General features: G+C 53.7%; 4 protein-coding genes and 1 non-coding gene across 5 annotated transcripts; 2 read left to right on the top strand and 3 right to left on the bottom strand.

Annotated features, from left to right (window-relative positions):
- Nucleotides 1–1,593: 1,593 nt before the first annotated feature.
- On the top strand, nt 1,594–1,667 carry B0T26DRAFT_t196. Its single transcript has one exon. It is a non-coding gene; the product is annotated as a tRNA-Asn (tRNA).
- A 690-nt stretch (nt 1,668–2,357) lies between these two features.
- On the bottom strand, nt 2,358–3,916 carry B0T26DRAFT_860510 (tubulin beta chain; the record flags this gene model as incomplete). Its single annotated transcript, XM_060447738.1, has 2 exons — nt 2,358–3,128; nt 3,183–3,916. 2 exons carry the CDS (start codon nt 3,914–3,916, stop codon nt 2,735–2,737), a joined length of 1,128 nt encoding a protein of 375 aa, XP_060292927.1. The 3' UTR covers nt 2,358–2,734.
- A 1,196-nt stretch (nt 3,917–5,112) lies between these two features.
- Nucleotides 5,113–7,811, bottom strand: B0T26DRAFT_722288 (P-loop containing nucleoside triphosphate hydrolase protein). The gene is made up of 3 exons (XM_060442582.1): nt 6,809–7,811; nt 6,667–6,747; nt 5,113–6,606 (listed from the first exon to the last, which is right to left on the bottom strand). Exons 1-3 carry the CDS (start codon nt 7,595–7,597, stop codon nt 5,221–5,223), a joined length of 2,256 nt encoding a protein of 751 aa, XP_060292928.1. The 5' UTR covers nt 7,598–7,811; the 3' UTR covers nt 5,113–5,220.
- A 1,873-nt stretch (nt 7,812–9,684) lies between these two features.
- On the bottom strand, nt 9,685–10,841 carry B0T26DRAFT_414415 (uncharacterized protein). Its single transcript, XM_060434884.1, has one exon. The coding sequence runs from the start codon at nt 10,719–10,721 to the stop codon at nt 9,975–9,977; it is 747 nt and encodes a 248-aa protein (XP_060292929.1). The 5' UTR covers nt 10,722–10,841; the 3' UTR covers nt 9,685–9,974.
- A 4,687-nt stretch (nt 10,842–15,528) lies between these two features.
- On the top strand, nt 15,529–18,918 carry B0T26DRAFT_652554 (uncharacterized protein; the record flags this gene model as incomplete). Its single annotated transcript, XM_060438379.1, has 1 exon — nt 15,529–18,918. A coding segment is annotated over one exon (3,390 nt), but the record flags the coding sequence as incomplete, so codon positions are not given.
- Nucleotides 18,919–19,422: the final 504 nt, after the last annotated feature.

Genomic DNA, 19,422 nt, shown 5'->3' on the forward strand with positions numbered 1-19,422 from the left:
TTGTATCGATTTAGTAGAAGGAAGGGGCGCACAAAAATAAAAGAAAGGCCGTTTTCACCCTATCGGGTTTTGCTTTCCGAGAGAGTGGTTTACCATGGTAGAAAAACTACCCTCTGTCTCTTTTACGTTGAGCGAAAGGCCCGTGGATGGCCGGGCCGACTCGGGGGCGGCCCGCGCTGACACCCTTTTTGAGTGTAAATAAACGCAAGCCCCCTTCCCCCCCGTCGCCAATAAAGGTTCATTCATGCACAATAGGAGCCCAGGACGGTATCGTATTAAAACACCGCCCGTCGAAAGCTTCCTCTTGTGCTTAGCCGTAGACGAAGGTATTTCTTCCTCTCCCTGCCTACCTTGGTCATGCACATGCCCATGTCCGGTAGCGACCGAAATACGCGCCGTAACTTGCTTGGTAAGACAACTCACTGAGATTTCAGCATTGAAATGTTTCCTGCTGTATGGATGAATTGTGCTAGGAGCCTTTTCTATCTCTTCATCGTTAAAACAGAAAACATTGGTACCTTACATACGAGTCAGGCCTACAAGTATCACCTCGTTACAATCTTAAGATGTACGGTCTAGAGCTTTTCATCCTTGATGTCGAGAGCAGAAGACCGATTTGATCCTTGTTGGTCTCTTACTGCCCGGGACAGAATAAAGGTTCCTGGCTATCACGTAACAGTCCTCCTTCTCCGGACAATGAGACGGGGCTTGAAGATATCGTTGCACGTCAGGGAAACTACCCTGCAACAGAGATCTACATGAGCAACACAGGGAATTCAACAAGTATACGGAATATTGGTATCAAATAGTTGAGGTAGCTATGGCATATTGGGTGTGTGGGGTAGAAAGGAAAACAGAGCAAGGAGGTTTGTTATGGGGGCATCTTTGGGTTGCCTCTTCTCGCCTGATGACCGTGCCATGGAAATAACGGGGACAGCCGGTCCCCTCACTAATTGAGCTGCCTTTTCTACAAAGAAAAAACTGTGCTTTCTCAGCAAGAAGTTCTCGAGGTTGTTTCGCCATGTAATCTGGCGCAGCATGTCAGATCTCAGGTTGTCAAATTGCATCGAGCCGGAAGGCGAGTGACCTGTTAGGCCCAAGCTCAACGAAGAAAGCAAAGAGCAGTCCTCGGTGCTATTTGTATCTAGCAGCACATCGACACCCTAACGTGAAGTTTGCAATTATCACGCATTAAGCCCTTCTACTCCCTTACTCTTCTAGACGATCAACGATCCAGTCTTCTGTCTCCGGGATTTCCGAGACAGCGCCTTGTTCTCTTCGGTGAGAATGCTCGCTCATCATCACACCCGTCCTAGAATCTCTAATATCCCGCTCCCACTCCCGAGATAGATCTCAGAAAACTGCTTCAACAACCACCAAAACCCTCAAGTAATTCAACCGTTTCCCTCTGTCACGCAAAAACCCAACCCCATTGTTCATCTGAAGAACATGCTCCACCTCCACACCCTGACTCCCAACCCACACACGAGGACCCCCTGCTTTGCCTTTGTCGAACGAAGCTATACAAACCCACAACACCGACTCAGTCCTAATATTAAATGCGGAGCCACATCCGCTCCCGTCTACTAAACATCCCTCGTGGCGCAATTGGCTAGCGCGTCAGACTGTTCGTCTGGAGGCTGTTGGTTCGACCCCAACCGAGGGAGAAAGAGACCAGGGAGTCGATGTGATGTGGTTGGGTCATTCCCAGTGGCAGCTACATGTATTTTTTGCCGTATTTACTTTCTACCATTCTCCCTCGCTCGGGAAGACCATCACATGGTGAGCAGACTAGATCTTGTTTCCTTCTTTTTGTTGTGAATGTCCAGCCTACCTAGGTAGGTAGTCGGACGGCAGCAACATTATGCAGGAGGCCAGCTCCCCATAGGCCAACTTCCATTCCTCCTAGACCCAGCCATCGACCATGACGTGTTTGGTTGGATACAAAGTATATGGCGTGGAGGGAGAACGAGATGGTGGCTACCAAGTCTTCTTCGCCCCTAGTTGTTCAGCTAGCCGCGAGATAGGACGACGAGGTGGCATGGACAGGTAAGCAGAGCAGGCTTATGGGCAAACATCAGGAACAGGTACTGGAATAGGGAAAGTTGATAGCTTGTCAACTTATCAAAAGGGTGGGAGTGAATCCAGCTCGTGGTAAGTCGAAAAAATCCTAACATCCAATTTCGCATATGATGAAGCTAAGGTTAATGTCAATCTCTCCCGCAAAGAAATCTCAGCATCCAAGACCGTACAAACATACGCCTAAGATGCAAAGCTACACCCATCCGAGCCGACATGCAAATGCAAAAGGTATGGCCTGGACTGGCTGACACTCAAGATGCTGGTGGTACCAAAATGACATCATCATGCAAAAGTGCATGTATTTTTTGATGTACTATAAATGAAGAGGCTAACTAGGCTGCTCCGTAAATACATCGAAAGCAGCGTGACTGGCTTGCACCTCTTGATAATTAAAGAGAACGTGAACTCCTACTACTGAACTGAAGACACTGTAGATGCTGGGGCACAACTAAAATGCCAACACCGGTATTGAACTTGCCACACATGACTTACAGCCCTCTCCCAACGATATGCGTTCGTATTACGGACCAGTATGCCCCGATCAATCGAGTGTCAAAACCGTGGGTGTTGGAGGGGGAACGATAACGGGAGGACCTTGGAGGAGCTGCCCGTGCTGTGCGGACGAAGAATGGGAAGGGGTGCTTTGGAGCACCTACTCCTCGCCCTCAGCCGGTGCTTCCTCCTCATACTCCTCCTCCTCCTCGTCGACACCAGCATCCTGGTATTGCTGGTACTCCGAAACGAGATCGTTCATGTTGGACTCAGCCTCTGTGAACTCCATCTCGTCCATACCCTCGCCAGTGTACCAATGCAAGAAAGCCTTACGTCGGAACATGGCAGTGAACTGCTCGCCAATACGCTTGAAGAGCTCCTGGATGGCGGTCGAGTTGCCGACAAAGGTTGACGACATCTTGAGGCCACGGGGGGGGATCGAGCAGAGCGCCGTCTGCACATTGTTGGGAATCCACTCGACAAAGTAAGACGAGTTCTTGTTCTGCACATTGCGCATCTGGTCCTCAACCTCCTTCATGGAGACCTTGCCACGGCTAGTATACGGTCAGCGGCGGTAGACAAAACATTGGTTAGGGCAAAGAACTCACAAGATGGCAGAGCAGGTCAAGTAGCGACCGTTACGGAAGTCGGAGGCAGCCATCATGTTCTTGGGGTCGAACATCTGCTGGGTCAACTCGGGAACCGAGACGGCGCGGAAGGAGTGGGCACCGCGGCTGGTGAGAGGCGCAAAGCCGACCATGAAGAAATGGAGACGCGGGAAAGGAACCATGTTGACGGCGAGCTTGCGGAGATCAGAGTTAAGCTGGCCAGGGAAGCGCAGAGAAACAGTGACACCCGACATGACGGCGGAAACAAGGTAGTTGAGATCGCCGTACGAGGGGTTGGACAGCTTCAGGGTCCGCATGCAAATGTCGTAGAGAGCCTCGTTGTCAATGCAGAAGGTCTCATCGGAGTTCTCAACCAGCTGATGAACAGAGAGGGTGGCGTTGTACGGCTCGACGACAGTGTCCGAGACCTTGGGGGAGGGCACGACGGAGAAAGTGGCCATCATGCGGTCGGGGAACTCCTCGCGAATCTTGGAGATCAGGAGGGTACCCATACCGGCGCCAGTTCCACCACCGAGAGAGTGGGTGATCTGGAAACCCTGGAGGCAGTCGCAGCCCTCGGCCTCGCGACGGACGACATCAAGAACTTGGTCAACAAGCTCAGCACCCTCGGTATAATGACCCTTGGCCCAGTTGTTGCCAGCACCGGACTGACCAAAGACGAAGTTGTCGGGGCGGAAGAGCTGGCCGAAGGGACCAGCACGGACCGCATCCATGGTACCGGGCTCCAAGTCGACGAGGACAGCGCGGGGAACATACTTGTTTCCGGCGCCCTAAAGTAAAAAAAAAACAAAGTTAGTAAGGCAGACTCGTACCACATGCCATAGTGGCAAGAGCTATTTGGGGGTTTGGTTTCTACTAGCCTCGTTGAAGTAGACGTTCATCCGCTCGAGCTGGAGCTCCGAAGTGCCGTTGTACCTATGTCTAAGGTGAGCAGACGGGACCTAAGAGGCATTTGTGATTGAGCAGGATCACGTACACGCCATTGCTGTCAAGGCCATGCTCGCCAGAGATGGTCTGCCAGAAAGCAGCACCGATTTGGTTGCCCTGCAAAAAATTGTCAATCCCAGCTGCACCAGCAGCCCGCACCGAAACCGCCCAGTCGACTTACGCATTGGCCGGTCTGGAGGTGAACCTGTAGCAAAAGAAACCCATTAGTAAATACGTCCCCTCGCACGGAAATCCGACAAAGAGCTACCACGAAGGCGTGATGTTGAAGCTGCGTGAAGTAGTGACCGCTTCGACGAGAGTGGGGTAGATCAGGGGTAAGGAAAGGATATTTGGGACGCGTCGCAGGAACCGGGCGAGGGAGAGACTTACGATCTCACGCATCTTGAGAGTTGGTTGTTTTGTTTGCGGGTCGGTGAAGTCTGTAGAGAAAAGATGTGGAAGGACGGGTGGATGCCTGCAAAAGCTCGAAGTCGAAGATGCGGTGGTGCTGAATTGTAGGGAAGGAGATTTGTTGATTTTTGGGGCGAGAAATGGAAAGCGAGGTTGTTCACCGCCGCTGCCAAGTGGGGAATCGAGGGAATCAGGCACCCGCTAGTCAAAAACGAGGAAGCTGCCAAGGAGGTCCCTGCGCTCTCGCTTGTTTATCCAGTGCCAAACAGGCGACTGGCCATCGCTTGTCGTGCTAGAACTGTTTTGGACTGCAAGCGCACATTTCAGTGTGGGGTAATGGATGCCGGGGGGCAGTTTAATTATGCAATAGGAGTTCGCTGCGTGGCGTGAGAAGTTTATCGCCCACCATGAAACCAAGAGGAGACTTTAACAAACTTCAAGGCTGATACGACAATGGCTGTTGGACTTGATAGGTCCAATATCGTCTTCTCAGACTGATTAAGAAGCTACTTGAACATGCCCTCCTTACCTCTGATACCAATCGTGAACGCCCATCGCTTTGGTAGGTACAGGCAGTCCGCCGAGATCATAAGATGGATTGACTCTAGCTTCAACTATTTCAGATAGATAGATACATGTGCAGATTAATGCTTTTTTTTTCCTCTTATGACATATGCTCCTAATGTGCCTTCACAACGCCCGCAGCGTCGGCTTGTGCCGTAATCCTCTTTTTGTAGGCCTGAACATCGCCGGGGAACTTCTCCACCGTCCCGTTGTCACAAACCCACAGCGACGTGCAGACTGTCTGCAACATCGTGACGTCGTGGGAAACCATCAGAACTCCTCCCTGGAACTCTCGGAGCGCCGACGACAAGGCATCCATCGCCTCAATATCCAAGTGATTGGACGGCTCGTCGAGCACTAAAATGTGCGGGTTTGTGAGAGCGAGACAAGCGAATGCCACGCGTGACTTTTGACCTCCTGATAACAGCTCCATCTTCTGCAGCCCTATCATGCCCGTGAGACCGAATGCGCCCAGCTGGCGCCGATACTCCTCGTCAGTCCGGCCAGGGTAGTTCTTGGCCATGAAGCCGACAGCGCTGTCGTTCATGTCCAGCGCATCGACGTGATGCTGCGCGAAGAATCCGATGCGAAGTCGAGGGTTTTGGGATATCAAGCCGGACGTGGGCGTCAATTTGCCGATGAGAAGCTTGAGCACCGTTGTCTTACCCGCTCCATTGGGTCCAACGATGCCGATTCTCGAGTCGAGTTGGACATCGAGGTCGACATTTCTGAGCAAGATCTTGTCCGGGGAGTAACCGAAAGTGACGCCCGTCATTTGAACAATAGGGGGCGTCATCTTCTCTACCTCTGGGAACTTGAAGTGCACGCTGTATTCCACCTCGGGCGGCTCCAACACGGGCATGCGTTCCAGTTTCTTGATACGGGACTGGGCTTCGGAAGATTTGGCAGCATTGTACCGGAACTTGTCGATAAATGCCTGCAGATGTGCCCGCTGGGCCATCTGGTTTTCGTACTCGCGCTTGGCTGTCTTCTTGCGCTCCTCCCTTGTCGCGTAGAAGGTGTCAAAGTTGGCGCTCCTGTAGTAGTCGAGGCGCATCGAGTGTTGGTGGATGATGTCGGTGGCGATTTCGTTGAGGAATGCTCTGTCGTGGGAAACAACAAGCACAGTGCTAGGATAAGTTTGCAGATAGTTTGAAAGGAAGGTAATGGAAGGCACGTCCAACATGTTAGAGGGTTCATCGAGTAGCAGAAGATCAGGCTCGCAGAAGAGCGCCCGCGCCAGCGCCAGACGCATTCGCCAACCACCTGAAAAGGTCTTGGTTGCGAATTGCTGGCGCTCGGGGGAGAAACCAAGACCTGCCAGAATGCTGGCAGCCCGGGGCTCGGCCTTGTCTGATTCCATCTCGGCAAGCTTGGCTTGGATGTCTCCTAGCCTTTGGTCTTGGGCTTCACGGTCTTGGTCAAGTTTGGACGCATCGACCGAGGTGTCGGCCATGGACGACCGCTGGGTCTCGATTTCCGCCAGCCTTTGGGTGATTTGCTAGTGGGTTGGTTAGTCTAGAGCCGCAGGGAGTTACAAAAATTAGGGATGCATCCTTACAGCTTGCTCCTTGAGGAGCACTTTGCGCCAAACATCGGCGTCCAGGACAGCCTGCAATGCGGGCGTATCGTCGCCAGTAATCTGTTGCCATGTCAGCCCCATCCCAAGGACGGAAGAGTAGAACGCAAAAGGAGCCATGTACCTCTTGCTCGACGTGAAGAATGGATATGTGTGTAGGGATGGGGAGTTCTCTCCGGGAGAGCGCTCTGAGAAGTGTCGATTTACCCACACCGTTGTGGCCGACGAGACCATAACGGTGTCCGTACGAAAGAGTCAAGGTGGTGTCGGCCAAGATCCTGTTGCCGCCGATGGAGACATCGGCGTTGTCTATCTTGATGTCCTTGGACTTGCCACCCTGGCCGGAGCCTAGCTGCAGGGGGTTGACAGCCATGTAGAACTCCTCGTATGACTGGGCCGACTCGGGCTCGTTCAGGAGACGGGAGGCCTCGTACTCGACCGTCTTGAACTCCTTCTTGCTCTGCTTGGCGGCGATCTTGCGCTCGGCCTTCTCAAGCTTCTTCTTGTCGACTTTGGACTCGACCTTGCGGACATTGGCCGACTCGAGGTCGACACCGCCAGTGGCCACGGCCAACGTGGACGACATGTTCCTCTGGGCGCTGACCTGGATGGTCTGGTCGAGACGGCGGACGGTGGGCCCCCTCCGCTCCTGAGATTCGGCGCTGGTGGTCGAGTACCGGCCAACCCATTTGTCGACCAGGCTGCGGATCTTGTCCTCGAGGGCCGCACCGGGATTACCAGAGGCGGAGAGGAGCAGCTCGGTAATGGCCGAGGAGGCCTCAACGAGGGGCGACGGCCCCACAGCGTCCTCATCGCTCGACCATACCGTCGAAGCGTGCGTAAGGTAGCCGGCCGAATACTCGGACACGACGGGGTCGATGTTGGGGATCACGGCTCGAATCTCTGCGTCCATGGCGGGCTTCGGTGAAATTACCACTCGGTAATTCGAGATGCGCCGGAGACCGGGGTGGGGGTATCTATCGGGGACGGAGAATGCCGACGCGGAGGTCCTGATGTTCACGTGGCCGGGATGCGAGGGACTTTGTGGCCGTGGTTGGGGGGACTCCTGTGCAATTCGAATTCGAATGACTGTGAGACGATGTTGGCCTTCAGAGAGGTGTGGGGGCTTTGGCGGGATGTGCCGTCGCCATTTGCCACCAAGCTTCCATTGCTGGGGCGGGGGTAATTACCCCTCCACCCAGTAAAACCTCTCTCCCCACATTCAGAAAAAAGGGTCGCTTGATTGGCCGCTGTGCGAGGGCTTTCCTGACCCAAGGAAAGCAGTCTGTGGGCGAGGCCTTGGAGCTCCTCTCCACAATCCCAATCCCAGCTTAGCGCGCCCGATCAAGGATGACGCGATCTGACGCGGTAGGGCTCTGTCACGCAATCTCGTGTCGCGTGCACCAATCGTGGCGCGTCATGGCTGCCCAGAAATCTTGAACGGCAAATCCTCCAGTGCACCCTCTATTTCCAACGTGCCGGGGCATCCCAGACGTCGGCATTCCGTTGGCCACCTTGGACACGGCCCATCGCTGCCATCGCCTCAGCCTGGCCAAGCCATGGTGCAGCGCAGCAATGGGAGTGCAGCGCGCCCCAAGCCAAGGCAGCAAGCATTCTTGCCCGTCTGGCGGTCTGATGCTCCAGAAAGTCGAAACCCACTCGCTGATTCCTCAATGGCGAGTCAAGGCACGCGCAGCTCACTACCACACCAATCCACGCAACATCCGCTCAAAAAATCCCGAGCTTGGGACGCGCTGCCGCAGATACGACCGCCATGCTCTTTGACTTTGAAGCCCTGGAGCCCTTTCCCAAGGGGCCAGAGCCCCACCGGTCTGACTCTGACCTTGACCCTGGCCCTGGTCCTCCTCGAGAAGCTGCGATTCACGCCTGCAGACACACCCTTTGGGCTTGGTGATTTTTGTTAGATCCCTCTGGTACCGGTATTGAATGTACGTGCTAAAGAGTTGGCAGACGTTCTTGATAGTCCGGACATACTTTTTCCTAAACTTATGCAGTAAATCCACTTCTGCGGTCCATATCACCTTCCTATGGCATGGTTCACGTGGCCGGGCTTTGTTGCTTTGTTTTCCCACCATTCTTCAACGGAGCTTGATGAGTCTTGAGACTTGAGAGGAGGTTGATGCTCCTGTCTTCCAGAAGGCCCAAGAGAAGCCAGAGCCACCACACCCTCGACAATTACCCGCGCAGGTGGAGCTTGAAACGGCACACATGGACAAAACTGGCACACGGTAAACTATGCTTGGACCCAGGCCCGTGTTGCCTCACAGGCTACCCACTGCCGGCCAGTCACCAGGATTTTAGCCATATGCGGATGATGTCGCGACGCAAAACATGGAAAACAGAGCTCGTCTTTTTGTCTCTAGACTGACTTCGGCTCACGGCAGCAAGCTCAGTAATAACACGACCCCCGGGCAAGCTAGCCTGTCTACGCCATACAAAAGCTAAAACCCCTCCAAGGACACAACTGACTACCTTCGGTTTGCCGACTAAATTACCAGCCGTTGTGGGTTCTAAACCTCACTATCGGCTCCCGTAACTGGTCACAGCCAGACAACAACGGATGGCGTTGCCCGTCACTTCTAGCTTTTCAGAGTGTGATCCTAGCAACTCGACGGTCATTCTAAGAGGTCGTAATTCCTGTTCTTCCGAAGGCTGGGCTGAACCTTGTCTGCAGAAAACGAGATAGAGACGGCCCGTCGATTCAAATCCCGCAATTCCACAAGACCTGTGGCGGGCCTTTGTTTCAGGTTTCACAACTGTTCTTATATCCAGAAGGAGGAAACCTACCAGTGCCTACCCAGTGTCATACATCCGTGTTGAGAGATGCTTGTCCGCATGCTACTGGGTCCGAACTTGATCCAAACACTCGATCATATCTTGCTAGATCCTAGAGCTCGTGCTGGTAATGGGACATTCTCGTTGGCGAGCCTCATGCCTTATTGCCCAGAGCCATCTGGTAGTTTACTGTAGTTTCCATGATGAATTCATCTTGGCCTGCTTCAGTTGCTCGTAAATTGGAATGGTATTGCATGTTTGCTGACATCCCTACGCATCTTTACCGATGACCGCTCGCTCCTACGTTCAACGACAGAAATCCAGATACTATAACTCTCTCGGGCTGTGGCCAACCTCCCAAAGATCCACACATGAAGACCCCTCTCTTTCCCGAGCCTCGCTCTCACCGTGCACCATTGTCCTCGCTTCCTACATGCAGTCATTGGCTCGGCAAGTGGTTTCTGTCAATCATATCTCTTACAGCTCGGAGAGGATCAAGTGGTGAATGCCACAATGCAAGCCCTCTCCCCAGGGCGCCGCCACCGTGTTGCATGCGCAACACCACATATAATATTGGCCGGAACAGACAGGAGCGAGGCGGCTGCATGGGGTAGGCACTCCCGCACAGTTGGGTACGCTTCTCTGCAGGCAACGAAAAGGGGATCGGGAAGAGCATGCGCGGGAAGTAAGTTTTTTTTTTTTTTTTTTTTTTTTTTAAAAAAAAAAAAAAAATCCGAGTCCATCATCCCCCCGCCGCCAGCCGACGGGTTTCTGCCTAGGGAGCTCGTAACTCTCCCAACGTATCGAATATTGGGTACGGATGAGCATCTTGGTATGACAGACGGGGCGGATGGCTGAATGTGCAAACGCGTCCTCGCGCCACGAAAGCAGGCCTCATCGGCGGGATGCGGCCGACGAATCGGCTCTACTGATAGAAGAGAAAGAACCCCCAGCGGAGGGAGGAGAGGCGGCAAAATGAAATGGAAGAATGCATTACGATATCGACGACAAACACCATACACACACGCCAGCTGGCACTCACGCACAACAAAGAGGAAACCAAGATCTTGTTTTCCGTTATACCCCTTCTCTCCACCCCCCACAGAACAATCCCGTGGAGTAAGGTACCCACATAGGTAATAATTACCAAGCGACGGGACGCGATCGGCCACCACATATTGTGACAAGCGAGGCCAGCATATACTTATGCACATTGGTCCTTCGTAAAGAAGGCAACTCATCTATATCCAGGGGTACTGGGGTGTGGCCTTGATATTGGATTCTCGTCCGACGGTGGCACGAAAGCTGCCCGTTTCCCTGAGCACGGGATTTTTATTGCATGTAAGCGTAACAGGTGCTGTGGTCACTAGTCACAAAGAAGGGTTGGTTTTCTTTTTTTCGTCCCTTTTTTGATTGCATTGTTTGATCGATCGATAGGCACCGGCTACACAACAGGACGGATGAACCTTACCCAGCACCGCTAGCGGCATCGCACAACGATGCTAGGCTGTACCTGCCTTGCACGGCGGCGTTGGGGAGAGGTAACCACCAGCCTTTTTTCTTCTTTTGGCTCATGTTTAAGGGCAAAAGGTGGACACTCTCGATGACGCTTTGAGTAGCGAGAAGTCCCGCGGCCCACTATTTTGTTGTCAATCATGGAGTTTAAAACACACAAGCGTAAACAACAAGAGCTGTTGCCCAAAAGTCTGACGGCCCATAAACCAGGCCTACTTGGCCGGAGGGGGGAGGGGCCCCATGGGGTCGGCCAGAATTTGGTCGGCCCGGATTCTGTAGACGTGTCGTCCCCTATATCCGAATCGGAAGTGAGAACCAAAGACGATCTTCCGGGTCACCAACGTGCAAATCTCCCGAGAAGACGCCAGGGAGAAAATATTATAAAACAATTCAAATTTCCGGGCGCTACTCAAACTCGCTGTATATGCGTATATTCTTCTGTTCCGGGGAGGCTTTGATGTATGACACGAACCAATGCTGCATGTATCGACAATACGTCCTCAGCATGTATACACCGTCCGGAAGGATTTGCTTTAACTGGCCCGCCCCATTCGCGTGGCTTCCCCTTCCCGGAAGAAAGAGAAGGAAAGAGACGTTCCTCTTCCAAGTCGGGATCCTAGCCCGAGGCAAACAGGTACACGATGAGAGGTCCGCCAGCCCGAGAGGCCTAGGCACAGCTTTGGCCGCGCGGGTTAACCTACCATCCCTCGGAAAACCGCGTGTTTGTTGCGCTTGGTTGCGTGGTATCTGCTTCTGCTGCTATACATTTGCTGAGTCTGCTATGACATTGCATTACATATAGGCCGGGTCCGGGGAAGAGCGGCACCCTTATTACCCTGCTTTTTGGTAAGGTACCTCGCAGGCTTGAAACATGCCCGCTTATATGACGGACGGGTCCCAACGGCTACACCTATATAATAATAGCTCCTTTGGAATAACATAATACGAAGACGTAGGGAAAAGAGGTCGGGGCCCACAAAACTGCCGTCGTCACATGCAGTACGAAGTACGTACTTTCCTTGGCTCTGTTGTCCCTAGGTAGGTACGGATGCAAACAAACCTGCAATACCCACGACTGAAGAAAGTATTTGCTCTCTGGCTTGGACTCGCGATCTGAACCTAGCTAGAGAAGGAAGAGAGAGAAAAGTAGAAAGAAATTTTCAAGAAGAGGGGAGATATAATCTATCCCACGTAATACGGAAGAGGATTCCCATGCTGCGCTTCCATGCGCAGATCAAGGAAGCCCCCTCTTCGTCTCGGTAGGCCTGTTTAAGTGAGCACAGCACAGTAGCTCGCTCGCTCCCTTTGAAGATGATACATAGGTAAGGTAATAAAAATCATTTTGCTGCGCAGCAATACCATACCTAGTAGGAAGTCGGTCAGTCGCAACGGGCAAGCCGGATGCTGAGCCATGGCACGGATTCCATGGCGTTTTTTTGGCCGCATGCACTAATAAATAATTTCCTTCTCCCTTTTCTTGGTTGCTCTTTGCATTTGCCTTGATGCTGCCGCTGGTTGTGCTGCTGCCGCTGCCAATTGCAGTCTCTGGCTTCTCTTTGGCTGCCCGTTTCGCCCCCGCCCACCGGGATACCTTGACCAACCAACAACAGAAACAGAACGGCAAGCCACCACAAAATAAAAGAGAGAAAGAAAAAAAATAAAAGGGAGACACAAGTGAACAAACAGGCTGGCGGCCGTCTCGACTCGCCGTCAATCCAATTTGTTTTACACTTTAGGTACTTGGTAAACTACTGCGTCTTATCACACAGAGACTCGGAATGGTCTCTCTATCTCCCCACCCGCCCCCAAACATTCATCCCTTGCTCGCCTCGTCATGCCTCGAAGGGCAGTTAGCCCCAACAACCTGCTGCCGCGTCTTAAGCGAATCCCTGCTTTTCAGGCGGCCACTTTGCCAGGCCCGCGGCTTAATTGGTATTTTCCAGAAGACAGGTTGCCGGGGTGCTGCCACACTGGCAGCCCTTTCATTGTGCATCTGTATGAGTGTGAGAGTGTGAGAGTGTGTGGATTGTTGAATTGTTGGTGTCCCTGAAGTGCCTGGGTTACCCGAGAATTACAGGCGAGAGTGTGCTGTATTGTGCTAGCCTACGGGAGTCAAGGGCCTGGCGTTCGTTTCCAGCTGGCTTCTCTGTGAAACTTCGGACTTGCCAGAAACGCAACATGATAGGTCTCGGCCGATTCCCACGCTACTGCCAGCCCACCTGGTCAAAAGGTCGATCAGATCGACGTGTTTGCCGGGAGTGAGTCGGGGACAAGACCAACAACACACGACCACACCGACGCTGATTAGTCACAAAAGACACATGATGAGATCGAAGTTGCCCGGGGCAGGGGTTTAGATTTCATGCCGAAGGTCGTCCCGGAGCTAGTCCAGGCATTGTGGAAAAGAAAAGAAAGAAGACAAAGGAAACCAGAAAGCAAAGACAATCCTAGGTAGGGATGATGCGAAGCCGGCCAGGGGGGAAAGTGATCTTACTGTTCTGTTTGAAGCCTCATCCAACTAGTATGCCCTGTTGGCCTCTAATAGAGGCAGAAGAGGAATTAAAGAGCTAGAGGAGAACCTCCTGGCTAGGAAGCAGATCCCATCCTGTTACACACACATGCAATCGACATATTTCCAGAGAGGACAATATGAACTTTGTAGCAAAGCCTGACTTGGAGTGTCGGTTCTATAATCCATAGGTTATGGGAGCGAGGACGACTATGACAGCAGCGTAGTAGCATGAGGGGTGGTGCTCCATGAATGGACCCTTGGATCCTGGAAAATGGGGCGCCAAAGTACTATAGTAGACGAAACAAGGAAACTCCCATTTTCATGCTGACTGCTCCGATGGGACGGTTTACCTAACGAGACAGCTCGTCCGATTGGGAGGAAGGGTGAAGGGAGGGGGTTTATCTGCGGGTTAGAACTAATCTGACGAGAGAGAGAGCTTGGCTTCTGGTTTCGTTGTGTCTTTCTTTCCATTCGGACAGCGCGCTCTCACGCGCGCGTGCGGGTGGGTGTGAGCTGGTGTGTGTGTGGTGCGTGGTGCGCGTGGGAGGTGTCTGCGGGTGATGGAGGGAGGACGGGAGTTCCATGCTCTCCCATATTATGTGCATCATGTAATAACAATTAACAATCGTATCAGTGCAGCACACGCAGCTCTCTTTTCTGCACATTGATGCGGTCTGGGGAGGGGGCAGGCAGACAGATGGGCGGCTTGCTGCTAGGGGCCTGATTCATCAAACTTCAGAGATTGGAGGACGCATGTACCCAAGAAGCCAAGGTTGTTGATTCCTGAATTACACAGGGCAGAAGCAGGGCAATCCTTCGTGCGCTCGCTAGCGTCAAGCACGTCTCGCTCTGAGTCGTTCACGCCGTACCGAACCCGATCAAGCGACACTCCAGAAGGCCAATCCTAGCGTGCTACAGAGAACGAAGCGACTAGGCCCGGCCCTGAAGCCCCCTTCGCATGCCTTGCCCCAGCACTGCGCAGCCCAAGCCAGGGCGCCGTGTTCAACTCGTCACCCCACTGGAGCAGCGGAGCCTGGGCTTGTAACTGCTTTTCTCCCACCCTTCCATGGCTTGGTGGTCATTGTTCTCGCCGCCGCCGCCGCCATCGCCGTCGTCGTTGTTTGTATTGTTCTGGTGATACGGGTTAATCTTCTTTTTTTTGTGTGTGTGCTGGTTGCGACGGGTTCTCTTCTTTTGCGCCTTGACGTCAGCCGGAAGCTCTTCTCTCCTTGTACTCTTTTTGGGGGTTATTTCGTTCTGGGCGAGGCATTGGGCCTCTGCATCGCATTCTGACCCTGGATCTTCCCTCGACGCGAGATTTGGCAAACGGCTGAGCTCACATCTTGGAAGCGGTGTCCTCCCTTCACCTCCCTCTCTCCGCCAACTCGAAACTTTTGCGTCGTCGACTCTCTGGTCGTCCGCCTCTCGACGACCCTCTTCCCCCATTTCGTCCCGACTCGGCCGTCCGATCTTGAGCGGCAAAGTAGTAGCGTATCGGAGGCGCTGGTGGTCGAGCTTGGTCGAGCTTCCTCGACAATCTGGAAAGGGATTTCGGGAAATCGGGCGTCGACCACAAGAACGTGCCTGCGTTGTCCGCATTCCATTCCTGAGCCTAATTTTCCCCCGAGACTCGCCCTCGTAATGTCCTAACGATGCAAACAACGATCCTCACGAGTACCGAATCCCCTCTCGTCCTCCTTCCCTCACACGGCTGCTCGTCGTTGTCATCGTCGTCGTCGACGTAACAGCCCGCAGTCAGGATGCAGGTCGTGCCGAGTGTAAGTTTCTTGAGATATCACCAATCCCCCATTGTCCGGTCCTCACCGAACTCAAAATGTCAAATGGTCCCGTCGAGAGCGAAGCATGCATGACACCCGCAACTTTAAAAAAAAAAAAAAAGGGGGGGGGGGGGGGGGATTATCGCTACGCCTTTGGACATGTTGGACGCCTTCCCCTCGCCGCCCAACAGCACAGTTTGACTTTTCCCTCCCTCCCATGCTGATATATTTTCTCGTTTGAAGCTCGTGGGAACTGGCACCGCCGTCGCAGCCGCTGCTGCTGGACTAGTCTTCGGTCAACCACCCGACTCCGATATCCCTAGCCCGGCCTCGGTCAAGAAGAAACTCGCGTCGGACTACTTTGACAGCTTGCGAGCACAGCCTTCCTCGTCTCGCCCTGGTACAAGCTCGATCGTCCCCAATTCTTCGCCGTTAGAGGAGTTTCCCTACAGCTCCTTCCGACACCTCGCCAGTGTGCCCTCCGGACCCCCCGTCTCTTACCCCCCCATCACAACACGGCAGCGACCTCTGAGCATTCAAGCTTCAGTTCAAAATGGCTCGAGTAGAAGGCACTCGTTTATACGTCAGGGCGATGTTGCCTCACGGCCAATCGCCGAGAGCAATCGCGACTCGGTTTCTTCGAGGGATTCTTGGTACAAGAGACTATCAATTAGGCCGCCATCCCAGCATGGAAGCCCAAGATCAAGCATGGCCCCTGAATCCCCGTCTCTATCGTACTCTCAAGCCTCTGGCGTACCGATTCTCGGACCCGAGTCGCCCGCTTCGCAGACCCCCACTAATAAGTTGGTGAAGAGGGCAACTTCTGGACAAAAAGGCGCATCCGAAACCACATTGTCGAAACGGGGCTCGAGGTCACAGATGCTGACTCTGCGGAGGCCTGCAACGAGCCATCAACGGACAGCGACGCTGCAGCAGTTTCAAAACCAGGGCGGTTTTTCTGGGCCTCTCCAGCCCGAGGTGAAGTACTCGTTCGACCATCCGACTCTACCCCGAAACTTGGTTGTAGGACCGGAGGTGGACGTACCCGAAAGGCGGTCTTCTGGGACATGGACTTCGCTTTTCCACACCCAGCCCGCAAAGTTACAGGGTCGAGGAAGCGCTGGGCTCCCCGCCGCAAGCAGCCCTAACAGCTCCACCTTACCCCGAAAGAGGGTGATAATGCAACTAGGCAGCGCATCTCGCGCTTACCTGACTAAGGTGCAATGGATGACAGGCATTTCAATCCCGACAGAAGACACCGAGGAGCCGTTGGACAGGTCGGAGCGGTCGGGGCAGAGGGAGGGCTCTCAAGAAGCAAGCGACCCGTCCTCGTCGACCGATTCGACACCGTCTAGGCGGGCACGAAGATCGATTTCAATGCATTTTGGCTCACCCGGTAGTTGGATCTCAAAAACGGGAAGCCTTCGCCGCTCGAGGCGGGGGATCACAGTTGATGCGAAAAGTACAGGTGGAAGGAATGCGTCAGCCCCAGCAGGTGCCGCCCAGAACCCAAGTCAGCCTGCGGTCAAACCGAGTCTGGCAGAAATTTTCACGCCGCCCGATGCGCAACCGCAAATAGAATCCGAAGCTAGGCCACCTACTTACCTGCAAGCGCGCAAAAGGAACTCATCCTCGCCATTACCACCCCTCTCTCGCCTTTCGAGCTTTAATATAGACGTGGCCCGACTTGGCCTTGGGAGTTCCTCTTCCGCAGCACCCTCCCGACAACTTCAGCCGCCACTGAACTATATGTCGACCTCACAAACCTTCTCAGGCTTCCCTCACAGTCGAGGCCCGTCAGGAGAGCGAACCTATACGCTGGCAAGCTCTGATGCCGAGGTCCGAGATGGGGTGTCCGGCGACGACGAGGACACTGATTTTAGGAGCGACGGAGTATTTGACTCGTTCCGTACCGTGGCTTCTTCGAGTCGGGTGCGGGCGGTTGAGACTCCGTTGGAATCCATGTTTGATGACTCGCCACCGAGTACCGCAAGTAACAGCAAGACAAAGAGGTTGTCAATACAGGAGATACTGGGTCGCTCATGGGACGGGGAGACAAAAATCACAGAGGAGGACGAGAGTCTTCCAACACCAATTCGAACCGCCCATCTTGCCGATCCAATCGAGTTTGGACGCCCAGGACAGGATGATAACGGCCTTGGATTTGATGCATCGCCGGCCCTGTCGCTTGCGAACCGAGACTTTGGACGCTTATCAATTGACGACGACGACGACGACGATTGGGCGCGAGATGACGAAGACACCCTCAGTAACCACCTCTCGCCACCTTCCAGCGCCTCCAACTCCAGGCGTGTTAGCCCCACGTTCCGCCACGTCGTTGTCGGTGTTAACAGGAGGAACGAGAGCCCCGACCTTCACCGAGACCTCGTAGGTGATCGACCTCGGAGTAATATCTTTGATTGGTGCGAGCCGTCGACCCACGACAAGTTCGACACAGGGGGCCATTCACCTCGCCCTAAAACAGTGCACGGGAAGCAGGAGCTGGACATGAGGGGTGGCCGTTCTGTCAGTCGGAAGGGGCCCAGCGCAGCTCACGTCCGGAGCCAGAGTGTACCTGTAGTACCCGATCCCACGGACGGCTCGAAGCCTCAACCAAAGTTTGGAACTTGGGGATTGGGAACGAAGACGGCGAGTGAGGACTGGGACGACGATTTTGACTTTGACGAACCCACCCCCGACGCTACAGGAGGCAAGGACTCGGCTACAAGTTTTTCCATGATCGTGCCGGCTTCCATTCAAGCTACCCAGCCGACCGTCAAGGCACATTCGGGCCAGATCCGCGAGCTATCGCTACTTGTGAACGACTTGAAGAGGCTCTGCCGGCACGGGAGAGATCTCGGCATCTTGGTTGGCCCGCTGAGTTTGAAATGGAAAGAGGCGGAGAACATAATCGCTCTCGCGTCGCCGGATGAAGATGGTGCTGAGGATATGGAACCAGCCGATCCAGCGGTAGACTTCGACCGCTCAAGGATCGACGAGCGTTTCATGGAAGAGGGTTTCGATGGTCCTATTCTCGACAATTTCGACGATCCATTTGAGTCCCCGGAACCGGAGATGAGCAAAACAACGGTGGTGCGAGAACGGCAAGTGACCCGTCGCCGGTCCGTGTTCTCTCCCGACGACGATATTTTCGGAACCAACTGGCCGCTAACGGACGAGGGTGCGAGGCCGGCGCGTCCGCATACACCCAATACGTCGATGAACCCCAACCGGAATTCGGCCGTCATCGCCACTGTAATCGAGGCCATGCAGCAGCAGCAGCGTTCCATCTCTGACCCAGTCAAGAGTGTGTCTCCAAGCAAGCCTTGGGATTCGAAGCTTTTCTTCGACACCAACAGCCTGCAGGAGCTAGTTAAGCGGGCCGGGCAGCTTAGGGACTCGCTTTCCGATGCGGTGCGCCGGGTAGAGCTCATCACGCAGAGTCCGGCTGGCACACCGAGGCGCGAGCGGCACTCGCGTCATAATCACGACGGAAGCCCGGCTTTCACACGAGTCTTTACGGACCCTCCCTCGAGCCCACCGAGACGACTGCCTAAGAGCCATAGTACCAACTCGGTCCTGAGCAAAACCTCTGTCGATTCACCGAGGATGCAGATGATGACGGTCGGCTAAAATGATGCATGGTTCTATCGTTTTCTTTCTATTGCCACCGGGGGCTATAAAAAAAGTAATAACCTGGAGAAATACCCAACCTGTATATGTACGAATATCGATGGAGCACGCACACATACCTAAACGCATCATAGCAAAGAGATGTACGACATGCTTGCATAAAAGGATGAATGAAAGAATACAGAAAGACGGAAAGACGGAAAGGATTTGCTACTTGAAGAACCGGGGGAAAGGTACAAAGTGGTGAATGGGAGAAACTGCGAGGCCCCCTTTTTGTACGTCGTCGTTCGGTTACTTCGGAACCTCCATTTTCTTTTTGTTTTTCTTCCTCCTCCTTGGTAATGCCTCTCTTTATTTTCTTGCGTCTCCTTTAAAACGGCTGTCGTTTGCCAGATTCTTGGTATTGGCACGGTTCGGTTCGGTTCGGTTCGGTTGGGCTTGGGCTGACTGGGTTGGTTTTCCCGCCCCCGCCCCTTTTTTTCTCCTTTTTTCATCTTTTTGCAT

This window comes from Lasiosphaeria miniovina (genome assembly GCF_030549165.1).
Source record: "Lasiosphaeria miniovina strain SMH2392-1A chromosome Unknown B0T26scaffold_6, whole genome shotgun sequence".
NCBI lineage: Eukaryota > Fungi > Ascomycota > Sordariomycetes > Sordariales > Lasiosphaeriaceae > Lasiosphaeria > Lasiosphaeria miniovina.

Bases quoted from the DNA above. Each gene is read 5' to 3' on its own strand.
- B0T26DRAFT_722288 (XM_060442582.1), bottom strand. From the start codon at position 7,597: ATGGACGCAGAGATTCGAGCCGTGATCCCCAACATCGACCCCGTCGTG. The intron at 6,748-6,808 runs GTACATGGCTCC...ACATGGCAACAG, and splicing joins TTCTTCACGTCGAGCAAGAG to ATTACTGGCGACGATACGCC. The intron at 6,607-6,666 runs GTAAGGATGCAT...CCAACCCACTAG, and splicing joins TGCTCCTCAAGGAGCAAGCT to CAAATCACCCAAAGGCTGGC.
- B0T26DRAFT_414415 (XM_060434884.1), bottom strand. From the start codon at position 10,721: ATGAGTTGCCTTCTTTACGAAGGACCAATGTGCATAAGTATATGCTGG.